General features: G+C 48.1%; 2 protein-coding genes across 2 annotated transcripts; one reads left to right on the top strand and one right to left on the bottom strand.

The window, feature by feature from the left end:
• Positions 1-1,481: 1,481 nt before the first annotated feature.
• Positions 1,482-13,169, top strand: DALRD3 (DALR anticodon binding domain containing 3). The gene is made up of 13 exons (XM_079963260.1): positions 1,482-1,740; positions 2,667-2,965; positions 3,679-3,947; positions 5,252-5,310; positions 5,851-5,973; positions 6,253-6,323; positions 7,444-7,502; positions 8,075-8,157; positions 8,949-9,072; positions 10,055-10,113; positions 11,113-11,226; positions 11,349-11,417; positions 12,586-13,169. Exons 1-13 carry the CDS (start codon positions 1,552-1,554, stop codon positions 12,703-12,705), a joined length of 1,638 nt encoding a protein of 545 aa, XP_079819386.1. The 5' UTR covers positions 1,482-1,551; the 3' UTR covers positions 12,706-13,169.
• LOC307208964 (uncharacterized protein) lies at positions 13,170-18,528 on the bottom strand. Its single transcript, XM_079964022.1, has 3 exons — positions 16,345-18,528; positions 15,030-15,138; positions 13,170-14,227 (listed from the first exon to the last, which is right to left on the bottom strand). Exons 1-3 carry the CDS (start codon positions 16,606-16,608, stop codon positions 13,755-13,757), a joined length of 846 nt encoding a protein of 281 aa, XP_079820148.1. The 5' UTR covers positions 16,609-18,528; the 3' UTR covers positions 13,170-13,754.
• Positions 18,529-18,578: the final 50 nt, after the last annotated feature.

The raw sequence follows: 18,578 nt of genomic DNA, 5'->3' as shown, positions 1-18,578 counted from the left end.
AAACATGGACAATTGTGAAACACTGGCCTGCGAGTGCTCCAACTGGAGAACAGCCTTTGGAGATCAGCCGTGGGCTTTGAAGATGCTCAAACTCAGGATGAAAAGGAAACATGTTAAGAGGAAGGCACATCTGGCAAACCCTCACTGTGATCAATTCCTGCCCGGAAACCTATGTCCCCACTGTGGAAGGACGTGTGGATCCAGAATTGGCCTCCACAGTCACTTATAGACTCACTGTTAAGACTGTGTTCATGAAAGACGATCTTACTCGGCTACAACTGATCACTAAAGAAGAAGAAGAAGATTTATATTCCATCTTTTCCCCGACAGGGACTCCAGTCCAAGTGGCTTACAGATAAAACAGGACCAGCTAAAAACATAGGGATGAAAACAACAACAAAAAACTACAACAATTAAGCATTGATAGATTTAAAACTATAAATATAGTTTCCAAAAATGTTGTATGTTACATCACAAAAGACTCATGAGTAAGCTTGGCACCCATGGAAGAAGGGGAGAAGTACTCTTGTAGGTTAGGAATTGGTTAAGTAGCAAAAACCAGAAAGCAGGAATAAATGTAGAAGGTGGAGTTTCCTGAAGAAACTGTATTGGGACCTGTGCTTTTAACTTTTTCATATATCATTAGAGTGAGGGGTGAGCAGTGAGGTAGCCAAGTTTGCTGATGACACTCAGTTGTCCAGGTCCATTATAACAAAGAGAGATTGCGAAGAGCTCCAAAGAACCTTTTCAAATAGGCAGTAAATCAACAAATGCAATTCAACATGCCCACCTGTGCGTACAGACAACATAGCTAGTAACTGCCATTTTAGACTACGTTATCGTGCAAAGTCATGCAGAATTGCAAACCGCTATGTACAAAAAATGCTATGACCCATGTGTGTTTTCAAAGGCTTCATATGTATATACAGCCTAGGGCTACAATCCTACCTAAGGGGTTACTGGGTTGCTGTTTTTATTTTGATTATATATTTTGATTTTGTTTTGTTCTGTGAACTGCCCTGTGACCTCTGGGCATAGGGCAGTATATAAATTCGAATTATAATAATACCCATTTGCCAGGGAGTAAACTACATTGAATTCAATAGGACTTCTGAGGAATTCTGAGTAGACATGGCTATGACAATGTGTTGTAAGAAACTAATTATTGCGCAAGCTTCGGTGGACCTGATGAAAAGATTATGCCATTTTTTAAAAAAATCTGTCTTTTATTTTTATTTTTTTTAAATAAAATTGTTATTAGATTTTCTACAATGATAACACAAACCACAAAGCAAAATGATACACGGAAAAAGAAAAAAAAAAGGGGGGGGTCCTGTCTTTTAAAGTGCCCAAAGACTCGACAACACTAAGGGTGGCAGAATCCCACTCCTACGATGCCCATGCCAGCTTTGGCTCCACCCGGAAGTCAGTCTATACATAGTTCTATGTTTATTTTCCATCATGACATCACATCCTGGCAAACCGGGCGGACTTCCCCCCTCCCCCGCCCTCCAGGAAAGAATTCCGGAGGCGCCGGCGCCTGGGGTCGCCATGGAGACGCGCGAGAGCCGCCTGTCTGTCTCCGAGACCCTGGAGGCCTTGAACGCTGCTCTCCGAGGAAAGGCCGGGGTCGGGGCTCGTGGCCCGGTCTGGTTCAAGGAGAGCAGCGCCCGGAACTTACGTAGCAGGGATTTCCTGGCTCCGCAGGCTGCCCTGATGGCCATGTTCGCGGACGGGCAGGTAAGGGGGCGTGTCCTTCGCGAAAAGGGGCGGGGCGATGGGGCGGGGCTGCCTTGTCTGTATTCATTTATTGGTATGCAAATAGTTCCCCTGTGAGGTACCACCTCCAGCTGTCAGGTGGTGCTTTGTGATTTACTATTATTATTATTCCTGTATTACAGGGGGTTGGACTAGATGACCCTAGGGGGCTCCTACAACTCTTACAATTCTATGGATGTTATAACAATAACAATAATTCATTACTTATACCCTGCCCATCTGGCCAAGCCTCCCCAGCCACTCTGGGCTGCTTCTAACAGAATATTAAAAACACAATAAAACACCAGACATTAAAAACTTTCCTAAACAGGGCTGCCTTCAGACGTCTTCTAAAAGTCAGAAAGTTGTTTATTTCTTTGACATCTGACAGGAGGCTGTTCCACAGGGCGGGTGCCACTACCGAGAAGGCCCTCTGCCTGGTTTCCTGTAGCTTCATTTTTCGCAGCGAGGGAACCACCAGAAGGCCCTTGGAGCTGGACCTCAGTGTCCGGGCAGAACGATGGGGGTGGAGACGCTCCTTCAGGTATACTGGGCCGAGGCTGTTTAGGGCTTTAAAGGTCAGCACCAACACTTATCACTCCATATTTTATTTATACTCCTCTTTCCAGGTATCTTAGAGAAGACCTGACTGCAGAAGTCACCTACTAATTCTTTCCCTGCAGCAGATTATTTTAGTGATCTAGAGACCAGGTTTTAATATGTCACCCACAGCATTTTAGCTAAGAAAGCCCAGCTGTGATCTATTTGTGCTTGAAATTTGGGTTGTCTTTTTTTAAAAAAAAAAAATTAACCACATGGTGAACTGCTTTGTTTCTGCTCCTGAACAGCCGAAACCAGGAGGAAGCCGACGCTCGTTGATTCTTCTCCCTTTTCTTGTATCACAACAGGTTCCCAATGGCATTGCTGAGAGTGTGTCTTCACTTAAACGCCCAGGGTTGCCACCCATCCGGAGTTGCCAAAAGAGCCCAGCTGGACTGACTGTGCAGTTAGAGAGGCCTGCTGTCTTTGAGCAGATCCTGAAAGTCATTCCTGTGTATGCGGAGCCCCCTCAAACAGCCCATGGGCACAGCATCCTCCTGAACTGTGTGCCCCTGCACGGCTGCAAGGGCCTGAACTCGCTGAGTTTGAGTCACCTGAGAACCATCCTGGTCACTGACCACCTCGCAGGCACACTCCGAGCTCAAGGGTTAGTAGATGCAACTCAATGGACCTATTCTAATTGTCAGTCATGGATCCAGGAACATGTGTGGCTTTCTTATTTGTTTATTACAACTTTACGCACAATGAGAAATAGATGCAACAATGTTCAGTGGGGCTGACTTCTAAGTAGGCATGCAGACGATTGCAGTATTAATTTGTCCTCCCCACAGTTCAAAGCTGCTTCTATAGCTGTGAATGTGCTGTGTTTTGGAGAGAACAGTACAGTGGTACCTCAGGTTAAGTACTTAATTCGTTCCGGAGGTCCGTTCTTAACCTGAAACTGTTCTTAACCTGAAGCACCACTTTAGCTAATGGGGCCTCCTGCTGCTGCCGCACCGCCAGAGCACGATTTCTGTTCTCATCCTGAAGCAAAGTTCTTAACCTGAGGTACTATTTATGGGTTAGTGGAGTGTGTAACCTGAAGCGTATGTAACCTGAGGTACCACTGTATTGTCCTTTCTAGGACTTTGGCAACATTCTGAGAATCTTACCTGTTTTTAAGAGAGCTCTTGGTTCTAGCCTTCATTTCTGTGGAGGAGAAGTTCAGATTTGGAAAGCAGTGCTCTACCGAATACAGCACTCAGGTCATCAGTCCATACTGGACCTTTAGCTGTTCTTTGAGTAGAATATGGAGAGTTTTTCTTCTGCTCATTTTGGCGGTTGTACGGCCAGTGTTGTGTGTGGTTCTTTGCCTTTCAGGATGGATGTACACCTGGTCCCATCTTCGGTTGATGAGGAAATCCATAGATTCCTGCATCGGCTACGAGTTGAGTGGCCTTCAGGTTTGGAAGCCTCCCAAAGCCCTGAGGATATTCAAGCCATGAAGGAAAACCTTCGCCAATGTTCTCATGCCACTTTTGACCAGACGGAGCAGAATGCAGTTGTGTGCAAAGTGCACTTGAAAGGGTTCCTTGAAGAGGAGCAAGAAGACTTGGAGGGCTATGACCCTAATGTGGACGTATTTCTTGGTAGGCACTTTATTTTATCATTTTTAAGCAGATGCTTGCCTTATCCCTAAGACAGGTAACTGTCTCTTTGTATCTATCTTCACAACAATGTAGGTTGAGGATTGAGAAGTTGACTTGCCAAGCTAATATGGGAGCCACTGTGGTGTAACACTTAAGAGTGTTGGACTAGGATCTGGGAGAAAAGGGTTTGAATTTTTGCTGGTCGGCCTTGGGCCAGTCACTCTCTCTTAGCCAAACTATATAAAACGATTGGAAACCAGGTCCAATGCTGTTATACCAAGTCTGTTGACCTGACGGGTGTTTTATCAAGGAAATAGCTGTGGCTGGATCATGGTTAAATTAGTTCCACTTGGTTGCACTTCTTCTTCTTTGGCGATCACTTGTAGCCGAGTAAGATTGTCTTCCATAAACACAGTTCTAACAATGAGTCCATAGGTGACTGTGGAGGTCAATTCTGCATCCACAAGTCTGGATCCCACACAGTGGGAACATTGGTTTCCGGGCGGGAGTTGATCACGGTGTGGATTTGCCAAGCGTGCCTTCCTCTTAGCACATTTCTCCCTTGTATCCTGAGTTTGAGTGTCTTTGAGTGTCTTCAGAGTCCATGACACCTTTGGTAAAGGCTGTTCTCCAATTGGAGTGCTCACAGGCCAGTGTTTCCCAGTTGTCAGTGTTTATACTACATTTTTTTAGATTTGCCTTGGTTGCACTAAGCCCTAGGAAACAAGAGCTCTAGAGCTGCAGAAGCAGACAGAGCAGAAACTGAACCTCCATCACACAATATTTCCTGAGAGCCATTGTGGCATTGTGATTGGAGTGCTGGACTGGGACCTGGACCAGGGTTCAAGTGCTAACCCAGACATGAAGATCACTGGGTAACCTTGGGCCAGTTACTGGCCCTCAGCCCAACCAACCTTACAAGGTTGTTGTGAGAATATAATGGGTTGGGGGGGGGCTCATGGGGACAACCATGTATCCCACCTTGAGTTGTCTGTAAGAAAGGTGGAGCTGGGGCATTGTTTGGGTGGTTTAGTTGTGGGGGGTGTTGTTGCTGTTGGGTTTTTTTCGTATATTCATTTCAGATTTTGTTGTGATTAGCATGGAAATTTTTCAGCTTGGTTTTGTATTTTTAAAATTTATCGGATTATGACTACTTTTCTTACGTTGTAGTTATGTATCTTTTTATATGTTGTAAGCCACCATGAGCGTGGTTTGAACTGTGGAAAGGCAGCGTGCAAATAAAACTATGTATGCGTGTATACATGTAGTAATAATAATAATAATAATAATTCATTCCTTTTCAGTGACAGAGGAAAAGCTGCGCCATGTGGCTGAGCTGCAGCGTGTGGCCCTGCAGCGCACGGTGAGTAGACTTCAGCCAGGGCTGAACGGAGCAACCCTCTTGCGTGGTCTCTGCATCTCATGTGAGCTGCCGCTCTTCTGCAGGTTACACAAAACAATGAAATACCGTGAAAATCCCTGAAACAAGAAGTAATCGACTAGAAATATTATCTTATAGAAATAAATTAAATAATAAAAATCAAAAAGTTTAAGGAAAAAATTAGAAAAACCTAGAATTGTACAAAGCCTTAACGGGATGCCGGCTACAAACCTTGTTTCACTGAACTATTCAGTTTCCTCAGAAGGAAATAGAAAAATCATAAACCTTAAATGACCAAAATTCAAAAATGAGGTTAAAACTCCCCAGAATTCTGAAGTATTGTAATATTCTAGGTTTTTCTAATTTTTTCCTTAAACTTTTTGATTTTTATTATTTAGTTTATTTCTATAAGATAATATTTCTAGTCGATTACTTCTCGTTTCAGGGATTTTCACAGTATTTCATTGTTTTGTGTAATTTCTTGGTTCCGTTTCTGTCTTTTTTCTACTTGCTCTTCTGCAGGTGGCTGCACCAGAAAAACACTGCTGCATTGTGCATGTGGTGAGCAGCGAGGAGGCCTTCCAGCAGCAGAAGGTGGACTTGCTATTGAGGCTGTTAGCCCCACAAGTGCTTGCAGTTTCACAGGTGAGGAGTACCCTTTCTTTCCAGGATGGCATACGGTACAAGCTGTGTGTAAAGCTCTTCCTGCTATGTTGGGTTGCTGTGGGGTCAGATTGGGACCGTAGCCCAGGGGAAGGGACTTTTACCTTTGACCTCACTGCAGCCCCATCTGGAATTTCTTGCTCCGTTTTTTTTTCTTTTTTAAGAGGGGAGGAAAGCTCCCATTTATGTCAATTCTGTTGCAAAAAGCAAGCACATGGTGGTTGCGAGCGACTAATGCTTTGTTACCTATTTATTCCCTAGAAACACCTTGTCTGTGGGCCTGTCAAAGTCACTCGCTGTGCCTCTCCCATGGGTGCTCTTCAGTATTTCCAGTAAGTTGCTTTTCTCTGCCACTGTTACTAATAACAGTGAAGCGGTTATTTTTCCGCAAGGGCAAGCTGGTGATGAAAGCAAGCTCTTGCTTGCGCTTACCTTCAGGGTATTCTGCACTTACCTTTCGGTCGCTCATGGAAATTGCTGCATTACAATCCAAGACCAGGGAGAAGAGTCGGTGGAAGAAGATTGGGAAAAAAAATTAAAGTTTATCTACAGAAACATTGTAAAATTAAGGAATGTTAGAAGGATGTTGGAATGAAGCTATGTGGTTTTAGCAGAAATGTTATAAAGGATTAAGTAAAAATGGATTGGTAATTAGTGAAAGAGGAGAATGTAAAATTATAGTATATCAAGATAATTTTTTAGGATAAAAACAAAGATGGAAAGGATTTGCTGGAATATCTAATTGAACTAGAATACAAAAAAAGGGAGGTGTGAGGAGGTCAAGGAAATAAGCAAAGGAAAGAAAGTTATGTAAAGGTTGGATTTGTGTTTTTTGTTTTTGTGCTTTGTTTGTTTAACTTTTTCTACTTTTCTTTCTGTAACCTTCAAAACTTTAATAAAATCTATTATAAAAAAAAGAAATTGCTGCATTACAGCCGCTTGATAAGCAGCTGGTTTGTGATGCTGTCTTAAGCCCTCATTCTTGACTTTGGACAAACAGCTTTGTTTCCAGAGTCCTGCGTGTGGTGGGGCTCCTGGCATTGTGGTCCAGAAGAATGCATTGAGAAACTTTGCCGGTACAGTCGTACCTCTTGTTACGTTCGGTTCAGGTTACGTCTTTTCAGGTTGCGTCCCGTGGCGACCCGGAAATACCAGAAAGGGTTACTTCTGTGTTTCGCCGCTCATGCATGCGCAGACGCTCAAAATGATGTCACGCGCATGTGCAGAAGCAGCAAATCGCGACCCGCGCAGACACAGGTTGCATTCTGCTCATATTGTGAACGGGGCTCCGGAACGGATCCCGTTCGCAACCAGAGGTACCACTGTACTGAGTCCCTACCTTTTCCCACCAGCACTAGTATTATTCAGCATTTGGTTTTGCACCCGTGGCACTGTAGGTACCGTGTGACATGTTCTCTTTTCTGAGGGGCTGCATCATCTCCTTGCTTACAGGCTGCGGAACTCCCAGATGTATGAGGCTTCAGTGCTGAAATATGGGGACCTCTCTCAAGGTAAAGGTTTGTCTTTTCATTTGTTGCGTGCTGTTCTGTCTCCTTGTTTCTGCTTCTGGGAGGTTTAGATGTGTCCTAAAGCTGGCACGTTGGGGGTTGTTCTTCCTATCATTCTGGGTTTCTTGCCCACTTCAGTTGGATGTCTTGCCCAACTGCTTGAAAAGGCTTTATTATGAGTCTACCAGACTTTCCTTCCACCCTGTCGGACAGGGGAACCATGAACATTTACTCCTGGATGCACCCCAGCTCCCGAGTGGTCTCTTCCACCGAACACTCCAGTTCCACTAAGCTCCTTTTTAATTTATTTATAAATTAATTATCTAACAAATTTATAGCCGTGCTTTCCCCCGCCACAAAGGAGTTGGTCAGAGCAGCTTACAAAAATGAAAGCAAACATTAAAACAATGGTTAACCCAATCATTGAAACACAAATTATCAAACTAAGAAACATCAACAAAAGACAAGAGCCGTTAAGTGGCAATAGAATCAAAAGCTTCTTTAAAAAAAGGAATGCTTTCAATTGTCAATGGTTTTGTAACTGGTGGTCTGTTTTTTCGGCTTCCTTCCTCTAGACGACACCTGGACGGAAACAGTCGGTGTCTTGACATCAGCTGCCATCCGATTTGAGATGCTGAGCACGACCCATCGGAACCAGGTAAGCAGAGGAGTCCCTTTCAGGTGTGGTGCGTTCGCAGTCAGGAGGCGATTGGGTTGCTCATGGGTGGAAGTGGTATAATTTCAGCTGCGTGGAACTGCTTTCTTTGGGACTACAACTCCCATCATCCCTAGCTAACAGGACCAGTGGTCAGGGATAATGGGAGTTGTAGTTCCAAAACATCTGGTGGGCTGAGTTTGCCTATGCCTGGTTTAAAGCATGACTCATGCTTCATATTGTAGCAGTTACCACTCCCTTAGTTTACAGTCCCAAGTTACAGCAGCTGGGAATGTCTAGCTCCAAAACAAAACCCATAACCCTTTCTTAACAGAGTAATTAGGTGCACAGGTATGGGGACAGTGGACAGAGGCATTGCAACACTGGGGAGTGTAGATGAATTTGGGGACTTATGAAGATAGCAAACTGGCTTAGAGTGAATCAGAAGAATGCAACAGGCAACTTTGGGCCAAGGGAAGGGGGCGGTTATCATCACCTTGACAGATGTGGATGTGATGGGCCATGAATAAAGGACAGTTGCAAATGAACAGACAAAATTAGCCTTATGCACGTGGATTTGTCAGAATCCCTCTCTTCCAGGAGGAGGGAGTCTGGGTTGGCCTGGGCAAGGCCACCCTTTCTGGAAAGTGGAGATAGATGGTAGCTGGTGCTCCTTTCACTTTCATTCTTCGGAGAGGAGCACCTTGGTAGCTTGCAGGGGAGGCCAGGGCCTTCTTGGGAATAGGGCTAGACCTGACATTCTGCGTCAGCATTGATTTTTGCATCATCCTCAGGTTCTCCTGGATGTGGAGGAGACCAGCATCTCCACCAAAGGGACCAAGAGCGGAGCCTTTGTGATGTACAACTGTGCTCGGCTGGCCACACTCTTTGAAACGTACCAGCGGGCTGTAGAGCAAGGTGAGAGCCCTCCCCTCTTCACGCAGGCTGTGCCACGTCGGCCATGATTCTGTGAATTGGTTGACAATTGGCCTGGACCTGGACCTTCCCCGAGAAGCTGGGGCAGTACTTAAGTCACCTGATTCAGGATTCGAGGAAACAACTTGATTGTGGAGCTGTCGTGCTTTGTGCTTGTGGGGCCCCGTCGGTCCTGGGACTAGGAGCAGCCAGCCTGCCATGGCTGTTATCATAATGAATTTTCCGGAGGAGGGAGGGTCCCTTGCACCGGCCAGCGATTTGTAGCAGGCGGCCAGAAACTATGGATCCTTGGCTTGGTTAAAAGCATTCAGAAAGGTACCTGATATTAAAACGTTCACCATGTGTGGAATTGTGGCACTTTCCCCTTACACACACACACACACACACACACCCCTCCTGACTACAAAGGCAGACTTTGAAACTTGCATGCAGTGTCTCCCAGACTTAGAACCCAGAAGGGCAAAGTGGTGGCTCTAGCGGTTGAGGGATGGTGGCCCACACACTGCCTTCAGCTCATTTCTACTCAGCGTAGACCTGCTGGACTTAGTGAACCTAGGTTAGTCAAGTCTATTATAAACTTTAGTGGGTCTACTCTAGAGCAGAGCTCGCATTGCCTATAACCCTTTATGTCTTTCTCCACAGCCCAAGCTCCTTTTCCCTTTTACGCATCCTGGTTTATTGCTGCTCTCCAAAATGCCACGCAGCCCTTTATTTTGCCCTTTAGAACTCCTAAATATTGCAGCTTCCCCACCCACTTTTTAGTTGCAGTTGGGATTAATTACAAAAAAAAAAAACTGAGCAAACTTAGGAATGTTGGTTTAATCTGCATAGCTGTCTGTAACTGGCAGGTTTGGAGTTTTGCTGCAGGAAACGTGAATCCCCTGGTATGGCTATCATTGCATCCCCCGAAAGGCTTTTGCCTAAGATGCTCCTATGGTAACAAATTTCTCCCATCCAATTCCAGGTCTGTACCCAGCCTTTCCTCAACCTTCGGAGCTGAACTACGCATCTCTCAGGGAAGAGGTAAACAAAATAATACAGTCAGCAACCATTTTAGGCACATCCAATTGATGCGTGGTTTTCCTTTTGGACCTGGATCCTGATGCATGGATCCTTTTGGACCTGGAAGAAGGCAGAACGGGGGCAGGGGGCATGTATACATGCTCCGCAGACAAGCACAGGGGCCAGAAATGGAACCCCTGTGTGAAATGGTCACCACCTGCACAACGATCCAGGTCTGCAGGGCTGCTCCTATAGGATCAGCTGGATTTGTTGGGAACACAAACATCATTTGGCAAGTTGAGCCAAGTTAGGGCAACCGCTAGAAAGCATGGAGGAGGGTCTAAAATATGCAGAGCCGGCCCACCCATGAAGCGGGGTGAAGCAACCGCTTCAGGCAGCGGAAAGGCAAGAAGCAGTTCCCCTACAGATGCTCTGTGCTGCCCCCTGCAGGAGCAACCCAGGTAAGGGAGGCTCCGGCTGCAGCAGAGCAGCCGAGTATTCCATTACCCATCTTTGCTGCCCCTAGCGAATCTAACCCCCCCAGCCCCCCAGCCTGGTAGGGTGGCAAGGCTTTGCAAGGGCTTTTCCTTGAAGGGAAGCCCTTGCAGAGCCTCACGCCCTCCCAACATTGTGGGTGCAGCAGAAAGGTGTTTTGCCTCGGGTGCCAAGATGTCTCGGGGCGCCCCTGAAAACGTTTACCTTGTCCAAACTTTCTGCTACAAAACAGGCCTCAAGACACCTGCCTTGCACAAATCAGCTCACGGAATCCAGATCGCCGTGTGCTTCTACACCGGTCAGGTGCTTGTGCTTTTTGTGTCCGAAATCTCATTGCTTGGTTCCCTTCTTGCCAATTGACAAACTGGGGGATGAGTATAGGTCTAATGATGATTTGGACTACAACCCCCATCAGCCCCAGCAATCACGGCCAGTGGTCAAGGATGATGGGAGTCGTAGTCCAAGACATCTGGTTGGGGAAGGCTGGCCTGCTGAGACTCCCACATGTTTCTTCTCTTTCTGCAGGGCGAGTGGCTTTTGTTGTTCAACAGCATCCTGCCTTTCCAGGAGATCCTGAGCCAAGTGATGCAGGTGCCCATCTCCAGCGCTGGGCTCAGAGTCACAGCCAGCACGGAGGCGGTGAGCTGAGTTTTCAGATATTGTGAGGTGGGGCTGTTGGGCTGCCTTCCCCCCTCCCCTTTATCAGCTTGGCTTCCTCTTAGCCATAGGTGAATCGGGCATCACTCTGCTTTGTGTTGCAGATTTGCAAGTTCCTGATCCAGCTGAGCATGGACTTCAGTTCCTACTACAACCGGGTGCATATCCTAGGGGTAAGTGGTCTGGGAGGAGAGTCGCTGGGGTATACTTTGAGTTGCAAGTCCACACTGCATCGGCTCAGGCTCTTTCCACATAATGAACATCTGGCCCGAAAGGTGCATTTGCTACAAGTCAGGTAAACTTGTAATAGGCTCGTTTTGAAACATACTGATCTTGAATCCTCAAGGCTCGGCTTTGTAGAGTTGCAAAGCCTAGGGAGTGGCCAGCTTCAGGTTTGTAGGTCCCTGACTTCGTATGCCAGAAAAGGTCTTGAGTTCTGTCCACCTGCAGACTGCTCCTTGGCAGCTATTTCACTCCTCCTTTAAGCCAGGAAACTGAAATTAATGGTGGTTTCCTGTTGTGTCTGAACTTGGAACTACAGTTAATGATTTCCAAATAAGCCACAATCTGTAACCCATCTCTGAGCAGCTTCATATCTTTGCTTGCTTAGAAACCATCAATCATGGTTTCCTGGTTCGGACAGAACAGGAAACTATGGTGAACTTTGGCTTCCTTCTTTGTTTAACCATTTTCATAAAGGGAAGAGTGAGGTGCAGCTTGGGCAAAACTTGGCATATTTTATTTATTTCTGAGTCAGGAGGCTGTGTTGGCATCTTCAGTCATCCATGCTAAGGCTGTACTATACGTAGTGGAAAAAAGAAGCCCCCCTCTATTTTATATGCTCTGCATATATTTTTTTGCAAGAATCGTGGTGAAGAGGAAGATAGTTTTAGAGAAGGCTCCAAAGACTTCTCTTCCCACCATGTGAAGCTCATTTCTGAAGCTTTGCAAACTAGAAGCTTCCATTCAGGATGTACTAATATTTTCAAAACGTTAACTAAGGTGAAGATCAGCTTTCTGAGCCTAAAGCCACAAGTGTAATTTGCCTTCGAGTGAGAATGACAGGCATCAATTTAATAACTGAGAGTCAGCTGATGCCGTCACTGACACCGCTGTCATAACATAGAACGCTGTCAATAACATAATTTCCATCACATTAGCCTTCGTTCCCACAAAATTCAGGTCTACACGGTGCCCTCTGCACGATGAAGGGGGCCCTGTCCATGGGCACTAATGGAGAAATGCACCCATTAAGGGAAGGCACAAACCCGCCACTCAGCCCTCAGAGCACCGGAGAGTTGCATCAGGCCCCTGTGACGATCCTGTTTTTGCTCCCAACAGGAACCACGTCCCCACTTATTCGGTCAGATGTTTGCCCGGTTGCAGCTGATGAGAGCAGTGAGAGAAGTGTTCTGCAGTGCCCTGGCCACCCTCCACTTGCCTCCTCTGAGCCAGATCTGAGCAAGCCTGCAGGGGTGACTACAGGCAACCTGCCCTGGCCCTCCCATTGGCCAGCTCTGTTGCGAGGAGCGATGGACAGCGCAGTCACATGATCAAGAATAAGGAGCGTGCATGCGGTACTGTTGCTGTTGGACAATCACCCATCACAGCTCAGCCTGGCCCGGCTACATGCAATGTTTTGGACTTGAACCAAAGCGACCTGATCGCAGTGCTGGAGAGGAGAGAGGGCACAGACTTCGCCTACATTCCGGATGGTGGGGGCCTGATGAAATTCTTTGTGGAGCCAAAGCTGTGACATTCCAGTTAGGAACATATAGGCTAAAAACTCACCTGGGGGGGGCAAGCACACAGGTTAAACACTGTAGTGGCTGCATTGCTTTTATCCCTCCCATTTTGCTCACAGCGGGCACAACAAAAGCGGGCATATGAGCAATCCAAAAGAAAGCACAGAGGATGGATGCAAATGGTGGTTCACTGGTTGTTTTTATTCTGTTCTGAGCTGACTGACACCCCAGCTATGCCATGTCCCTACCCACATACAGAAAATCTTTGGCACCCGTATGAGAAAAGAAAGTTTGTAAACGAAGTTGTGTAGCCTCACACAAACACAGGTGTCTGCCTGCCGTTTGGGCAAAAGGCAAAGTTGTTGCTTAGAGCGCGGTGCGTTTGTTGTCCATGGCAGTTGCAAAGACTTGCTCTGTGCCTACTAGGGTGGGCAGAGGCTCCTGTCTGTAGCATCAGCTTGCAGCTTAGGACAAGGATAAGGGAGGGAAAGAGGACTCAGATGTTTCCAGCGTTGACAAACTGTCCGGCGTCTCCTGTCAGCAGCTTCATTGTGGAGCAGAGAGGCAAGCTGATTGAATGGGGGCCGTGCGTATCTTATTTCTGTGGGCCCCACTATAACCAGGAGGACGCTTGCTCCAAGGCTTGAGGCTGAGGTTAGCGTATCTTCCCATGAGAGGTGGTGCAAGTTGCCCATTCCACCCATTGCACCTGGCGGCCGTCCCTCTTGTTTCGCACCCAGCGCCCCAGAGGGAGTCCAGGGCTCGCTACTGCAGCTGCTTCATGAGGAGGCGGATGAGCTGCTGTCGCTGCAGCCAGTACTGGGGGCCCTGATGCGGAGGCAGCTCAAAGAAGGAGAAGGTGAAATTGCGGCTGAAGTTGAGGTTGGTGATGCTGGGCACGGGCGGCAGCTTCACCCCCTGCCACTTGCTCCGGAAGTGCCTGGGCGAGCCTCTGCTCCGGCTTGCCTTCTGCTTCGCCTTGCCTTGGAGCAGCAGGGTCCTCGGTCGCTGCTCCCCTTCGCTTGCCTTCTCTCCCAGGTGGTCTTGGAAGAAGCTGCAGGAGCTGGGAGTTCCTGCTGCCGAGAAAGGGACACTGTGCAAGAAGGACACCACAGGCTTGAAAAGGGCATGGAAGGAGGTCTCGGACTGAGAGGGCCCAGTCCAGGGCGCCATGTCGGGAGTGCCCAAAGAGGCTGCTTTGGCGTGGGGGAGGCCTGGCAGCCTCTGGCCTGGTTTCTCTGAGGCAAGATAAATAGGAGCAGAGCAAGTGTTAGTGAGGCGCAAGGCAGGAGACTCAAGCACTGGGCTCAAGTGTTGCACTGGGCTGGGTGCACAGGGGATTCCTGAGGCAGGGCGATGTGGGAAAGGATGTGGTTGATACAAGACTCCCTGGGGAATGTCAGCACCAGCCTGCGCCCCTTTCCTCTGAGGAACACAGGTGCTGCCTGCTCCCTCTGTTCTGGCTTGCATTCCCCGCAAAGCCCCTTGCCCCTGCATATGAGCTCTGTGCCCTCCACAGAGGCCAGGGACCCAAGGGAAGCCCCAACATTAAGCAGCCCTAGAACCTGCTGCGTTCCCCCCACAGCAGCCCAGACTCCTTCCAGCTACAGTGGTGCCTCGCAAGACGAAATTAATCCGTTCCGCGAGTCTCTTCGTCTAGCGGTTTTTTCGTCTTGCGAAGCAAGCCCATTGACGGCTTAGCGGATTAGCGCTATTAGCGGCTCAGCGGCTTTTAGTGGCTTTTAGTGGCTTAGCGGATCAGCTGATAAGCGCCTTAGCGGCTTAGAAAAGGGGGGGGGAGCAAAAAAAACCTGCAGGAACTCGCAAGACATTTTCGTCTTGCGAAGCAAGCCCATAGGGAAATTCGTTTTGCGAAGCGCCTCCAAAACGGAAAACCCTTTCGTCTAGCGGGTTTTCCGTCTTGCGAGGCGTTCGTCTTGTGGGGCACCACTGTACCAGCAAGAGAGCATTAGCCCAGTGCCAAGCTCTCTGCAATCCTGCCAGTGGCAGGTGGGGCAGTGTCCGACACCAGAGCCTCACCAAAGACCTTGCCTGCTTTGGGAATCTGCGGAAGAGCCATCCTACTTTGCCTTGGAGTTAAGGGAGTCTTGGGAGCAGTTTTATTCTGGTGCTTGTTTGCAGCTCCTACCTGGACGTGGGAGGAAAAGAGATATAGGAGGTTAAGTTTTGTAGCTCAATAAAGCAAACAGCAATCTGTGAGAGACGGGTTGTGACTCTTGGGGTATAACACCTGCACGTACTAGGAGAGGAGTTTGGATTTGATATCCCACTTTCTCACTACCCGAAGGAGTCTCAAAGCGGCTAACATTCTCCTTTCCCTTCCTCCCCCACAACAAGCACTCTGTGAGGTGAGTGGGGCTGAGAGACTTCAGAGAAGTGTGACTGGCCCAAGGTCACCCAGCAGCTGCATGTGGAGGAGCGGGGAAGCGAACCCAGTTCACCAGATTACGAGTCTACCGCTCTTAACCACTACACCACACTGGCGCTCTATTCAGTTTCAGTCCCAATATGCAGGTATTGTGAGTCTTGGGCAGGTGTAAACGGGACTATGTGGACCTCAAACTCTCTCTTATTGGTGGGCAACTGTTTTGATGTACAGCAGTGGAATTTTGTACTACTGGTCAAAGGTCTTAGGAGAACACCACGAGCAGAAAGCATGCATTGCCCTGCTGCAGGAAGGAATAATCCATAATCCTGATCATTCTATCTATTCCAGCAACTCTGTAATGGGACTTCAGTAAAGCTGGAGCATCTCCTACAGTCCTGCAAGTACACCCCAGCCTCAGCTAACACACCCCTTGTTCAGCCTTGTCGATTGCTGGTCTTTTCCTCTGCCCTGAAACCAATATACCAGCATGGAGGGATGCCGAAGCGCCACCAGGCAGCTTCCTTCTCCAGCACGGGCTCTGTACCAGGGCTAGCCCCATGACCGTGTGAATTTCAAAGCCCTAAGGGTATCCCTCGTGTATCCTAATTGCCTAATGACAAGCGTAGCCAAAGTTGCTGGACTACAACGCCCATCACCTCTGACCATTAAGTCTGGCTGCCTGGGAGTTGCATGGCCAACAACACCTGGAAGGCACTGTCTTACTATAGAAGAGGAGTGAACATTTGGCAAGCAGTGGCCTGGAGCCAGGTATCCACGCTGCACGAACCAGCAAACACAGCTGTGCTGTGAAGGCAGGAATATTGATGGATGCTGGTCCTTTGCATCAATGCCGTCCTGAATTCTGACCTGCCTGAGTTTAATTCCCCACCACTGCTGAAGAGTTACATATATATCCCTGGCAATGCACCAATATCTCCACTGCCCCACCAATAGGGCTTTCCCTACCTTCTCCAGCCAGCCTGTGCGCTTCCCTCTGGCAGGATCTTCTCTGGTCCTTGCATGGCCCTGGCACCTCCTGAAGCTGGGGGTCACACTCATCCTCATGGCACAGCCGGGGTGGGTGGTGACACTCGCTGTGGGTAGGGCTGAACCTCGCTGAGCCACCGAAGGGAGCAGGCCTGTTGCTTCCAGGGGTGCCATCTGCTGTGGCTGCTCTGAGCCAGCCCCTCTCTGCCTGCCTTGGGGGACAAAGGGCGGCTGGAACGGCATTTTTGAGTGGACCAAACTGTAGCATCCCAGGTTTGTTGGTGGCAATGACAAGGAAGCAAGGTGGTCCACACAGCGCCTGGAGAGGTCTGGAACAGCCTTCAGAGCTTGCTACTCGGCGTCCTTCTGGTACCTACACCACTGGGTGAATCCCATGATCAGTGCAGCTCTGGATGGCATCACCCCATTTTGCAGCAAGCTCAGCTGTTCATCCAGGAGCCAAATAGATGGAAGGCCATTGGGAATCGGCAGTGCGTGACAGCAGCACCCACGTGCTGAACTTGCAAACAAAGGGGCCTTGGTGTGACCTCCCCGTTGCTGCAATCTGGACCATGAAATATGCATGGCACTGCTGGGGGGCCAGAAACCCCAGCCACTCCAGGGCTCAACTGCTGAATTATTGAGTGCAGGACAGGACCAGCATACTCAACCAAGCAAATCCCTCTGAACAGGTGCCACAAGCTGCAGCAGCCGAAAAGTGAAAAGTTCTGACTCGGAAGAGGAATCTTGATTGGCGGAAACAGAAATCGTGTTGGGGGGGGGGTGTCAGAGAAAACTCAAGAGCATTTCTTTTTGTAATTGGGGGGACGGACAGACAGAAAGCTAACCATTTCCCTGCAAGTCTGTACCTCCAGGACATTCTCACTGCATCCCAATTCCTGCACCAAACATGGATCATATGATTGAACTTCTCACCCCAATTCTACTCCATGTGTTTTGCGTTTTTATCTTGCGTTTTTATGCTGTGAACCACCCTGAGATCTACAGAGGAAGGGCAGTACATATACAACTCTATTTTATTTTTTTAAAAAACACCATCTCCCACCCGGGTAGACATTATGTGAACATCCCCACTCCTCCGCGATCCTCTTCTATCAGTGATACAGTCTAAATGGATGTCATTCAGCAGATGCACACAGGAATGTCGCTACCCATTGAACTGACTAGCACCTGACACTCCAGTGAGTTGGTGGCAATTTTGAGCCTGTAGGCAGTGCGACAAAAAACCCACCTCTGCAATGGGAGGATGGGTCTTTAAGTTCTGTGGGCCCTGGGCCAGGTGATCAGCTCTTTCCCCCAAATCCATGTGAATGGGATTCATCTGACCATCCTGCAGACTGGAAGGCAAGTGGGATTAGGTCTCCTTAAGGAGTAGGATCACAGCTCAGAGGCAGAGAACGTTATTTGCACAGAGAAGGTTCGATCCCCAGTATCGCCAGTTAACATGATCAAATAGGCGGAGCAAGGGGAAAGACTTGCCTGAGACCCTGGAGATACCCTGGGGCAGTTGGACAAAGAAGTCTGTCCTGGTATAAAGTAGCTTCCTATGTTTCTCCGTGGTAATCAGAAGAGGAGGCTGAAATCCAGGGCAAACATTTGCCAGGAAAAGGCATTTTAAGCCATTTAACCAGCGGAGGCAGAGGGACTGGCATTGAGTGGGCTTGATTTATTACTGCATTTCTCATCACAGGCCCTCTGTCAAAATAGGTTGGCTAAGCTCCGGTATGACTGCCCACAAGCCACAAGGCCAAAAAAAAGCAGGCAAGGTATATCGTATCAGGGACAGTATCTGCATGGTTATGGCGGAAGCAGTTTCTCCCTGAAGAGAGGGGCAAAGCATTTTTATTTATTTATTGTTATTCCCATTTTATACTGTATTTTATGCTGTTTTTTGTTGCATCAATTAAGTGTTTTAAATTTGTTGTTAACTGCCCTGAGTCCGGTTTTCTGAACCGGGAAGGATGGGGTATAAATAAAAATTTATTATGATTATTATTTATTATATTTCTTACGGTCCTTGCTGCTTTCACATGACAGCCCCCTGTGCCCTGGTTGGTGTTGGTGCTGACCTTTAAAGCCCTAAACGGCCTCGGTCGTGTATACCTGAAGGAGCGTCTCCACCTCCATCATCCAGCCCAGACACTAAGGTCCAGCGCCAAGGCCCTTCTGGTGGTTCCTCGCTGCAAGAAGTG

The sequence above is a fragment of the Podarcis cretensis genome (assembly GCF_951804945.1).
Source record: "Podarcis cretensis genome assembly, chromosome: 2".
Taxonomy (NCBI): domain Eukaryota; kingdom Metazoa; phylum Chordata; class Lepidosauria; order Squamata; family Lacertidae; genus Podarcis; species Podarcis cretensis.
The sequence above is the reverse complement of the archived record's forward strand: the minus strand, read 5'-3'. Positions and strand labels throughout refer to the sequence as shown.

Bases quoted from the DNA above. Each gene is read 5' to 3' on its own strand.
- DALRD3 (XM_079963260.1), top strand. From the start codon at position 1,552: ATGGAGACGCGCGAGAGCCGCCTGTCTGTCTCCGAGACCCTGGAGGCC. The intron at 5,974-6,252 runs GTGAGGAGTACC...TTTATTCCCTAG, and splicing joins AAGTGCTTGCAGTTTCACAG to AAACACCTTGTCTGTGGGCC. The intron at 7,503-8,074 runs GTAAAGGTTTGT...TCCTTCCTCTAG, and splicing joins ATATGGGGACCTCTCTCAAG to ACGACACCTGGACGGAAACA.
- LOC307208964 (XM_079964022.1), bottom strand. From the start codon at position 16,608: ATGCCGTTCCAGCCGCCCTTTGTCCCCCAAGGCAGGCAGAGAGGGGCT. The intron at 15,139-16,344 runs GTAGGGAAAGCC...TCCCACGTCCAG, and splicing joins GCACAGGCTGGCTGGAGAAG to GTAGGAGCTGCAAACAAGCA. The intron at 14,228-15,029 runs GTGAGGCTCTGG...ATCTTGCCTCAG, and splicing joins CAAAGCAGGCAAGGTCTTTG to AGAAACCAGGCCAGAGGCTG.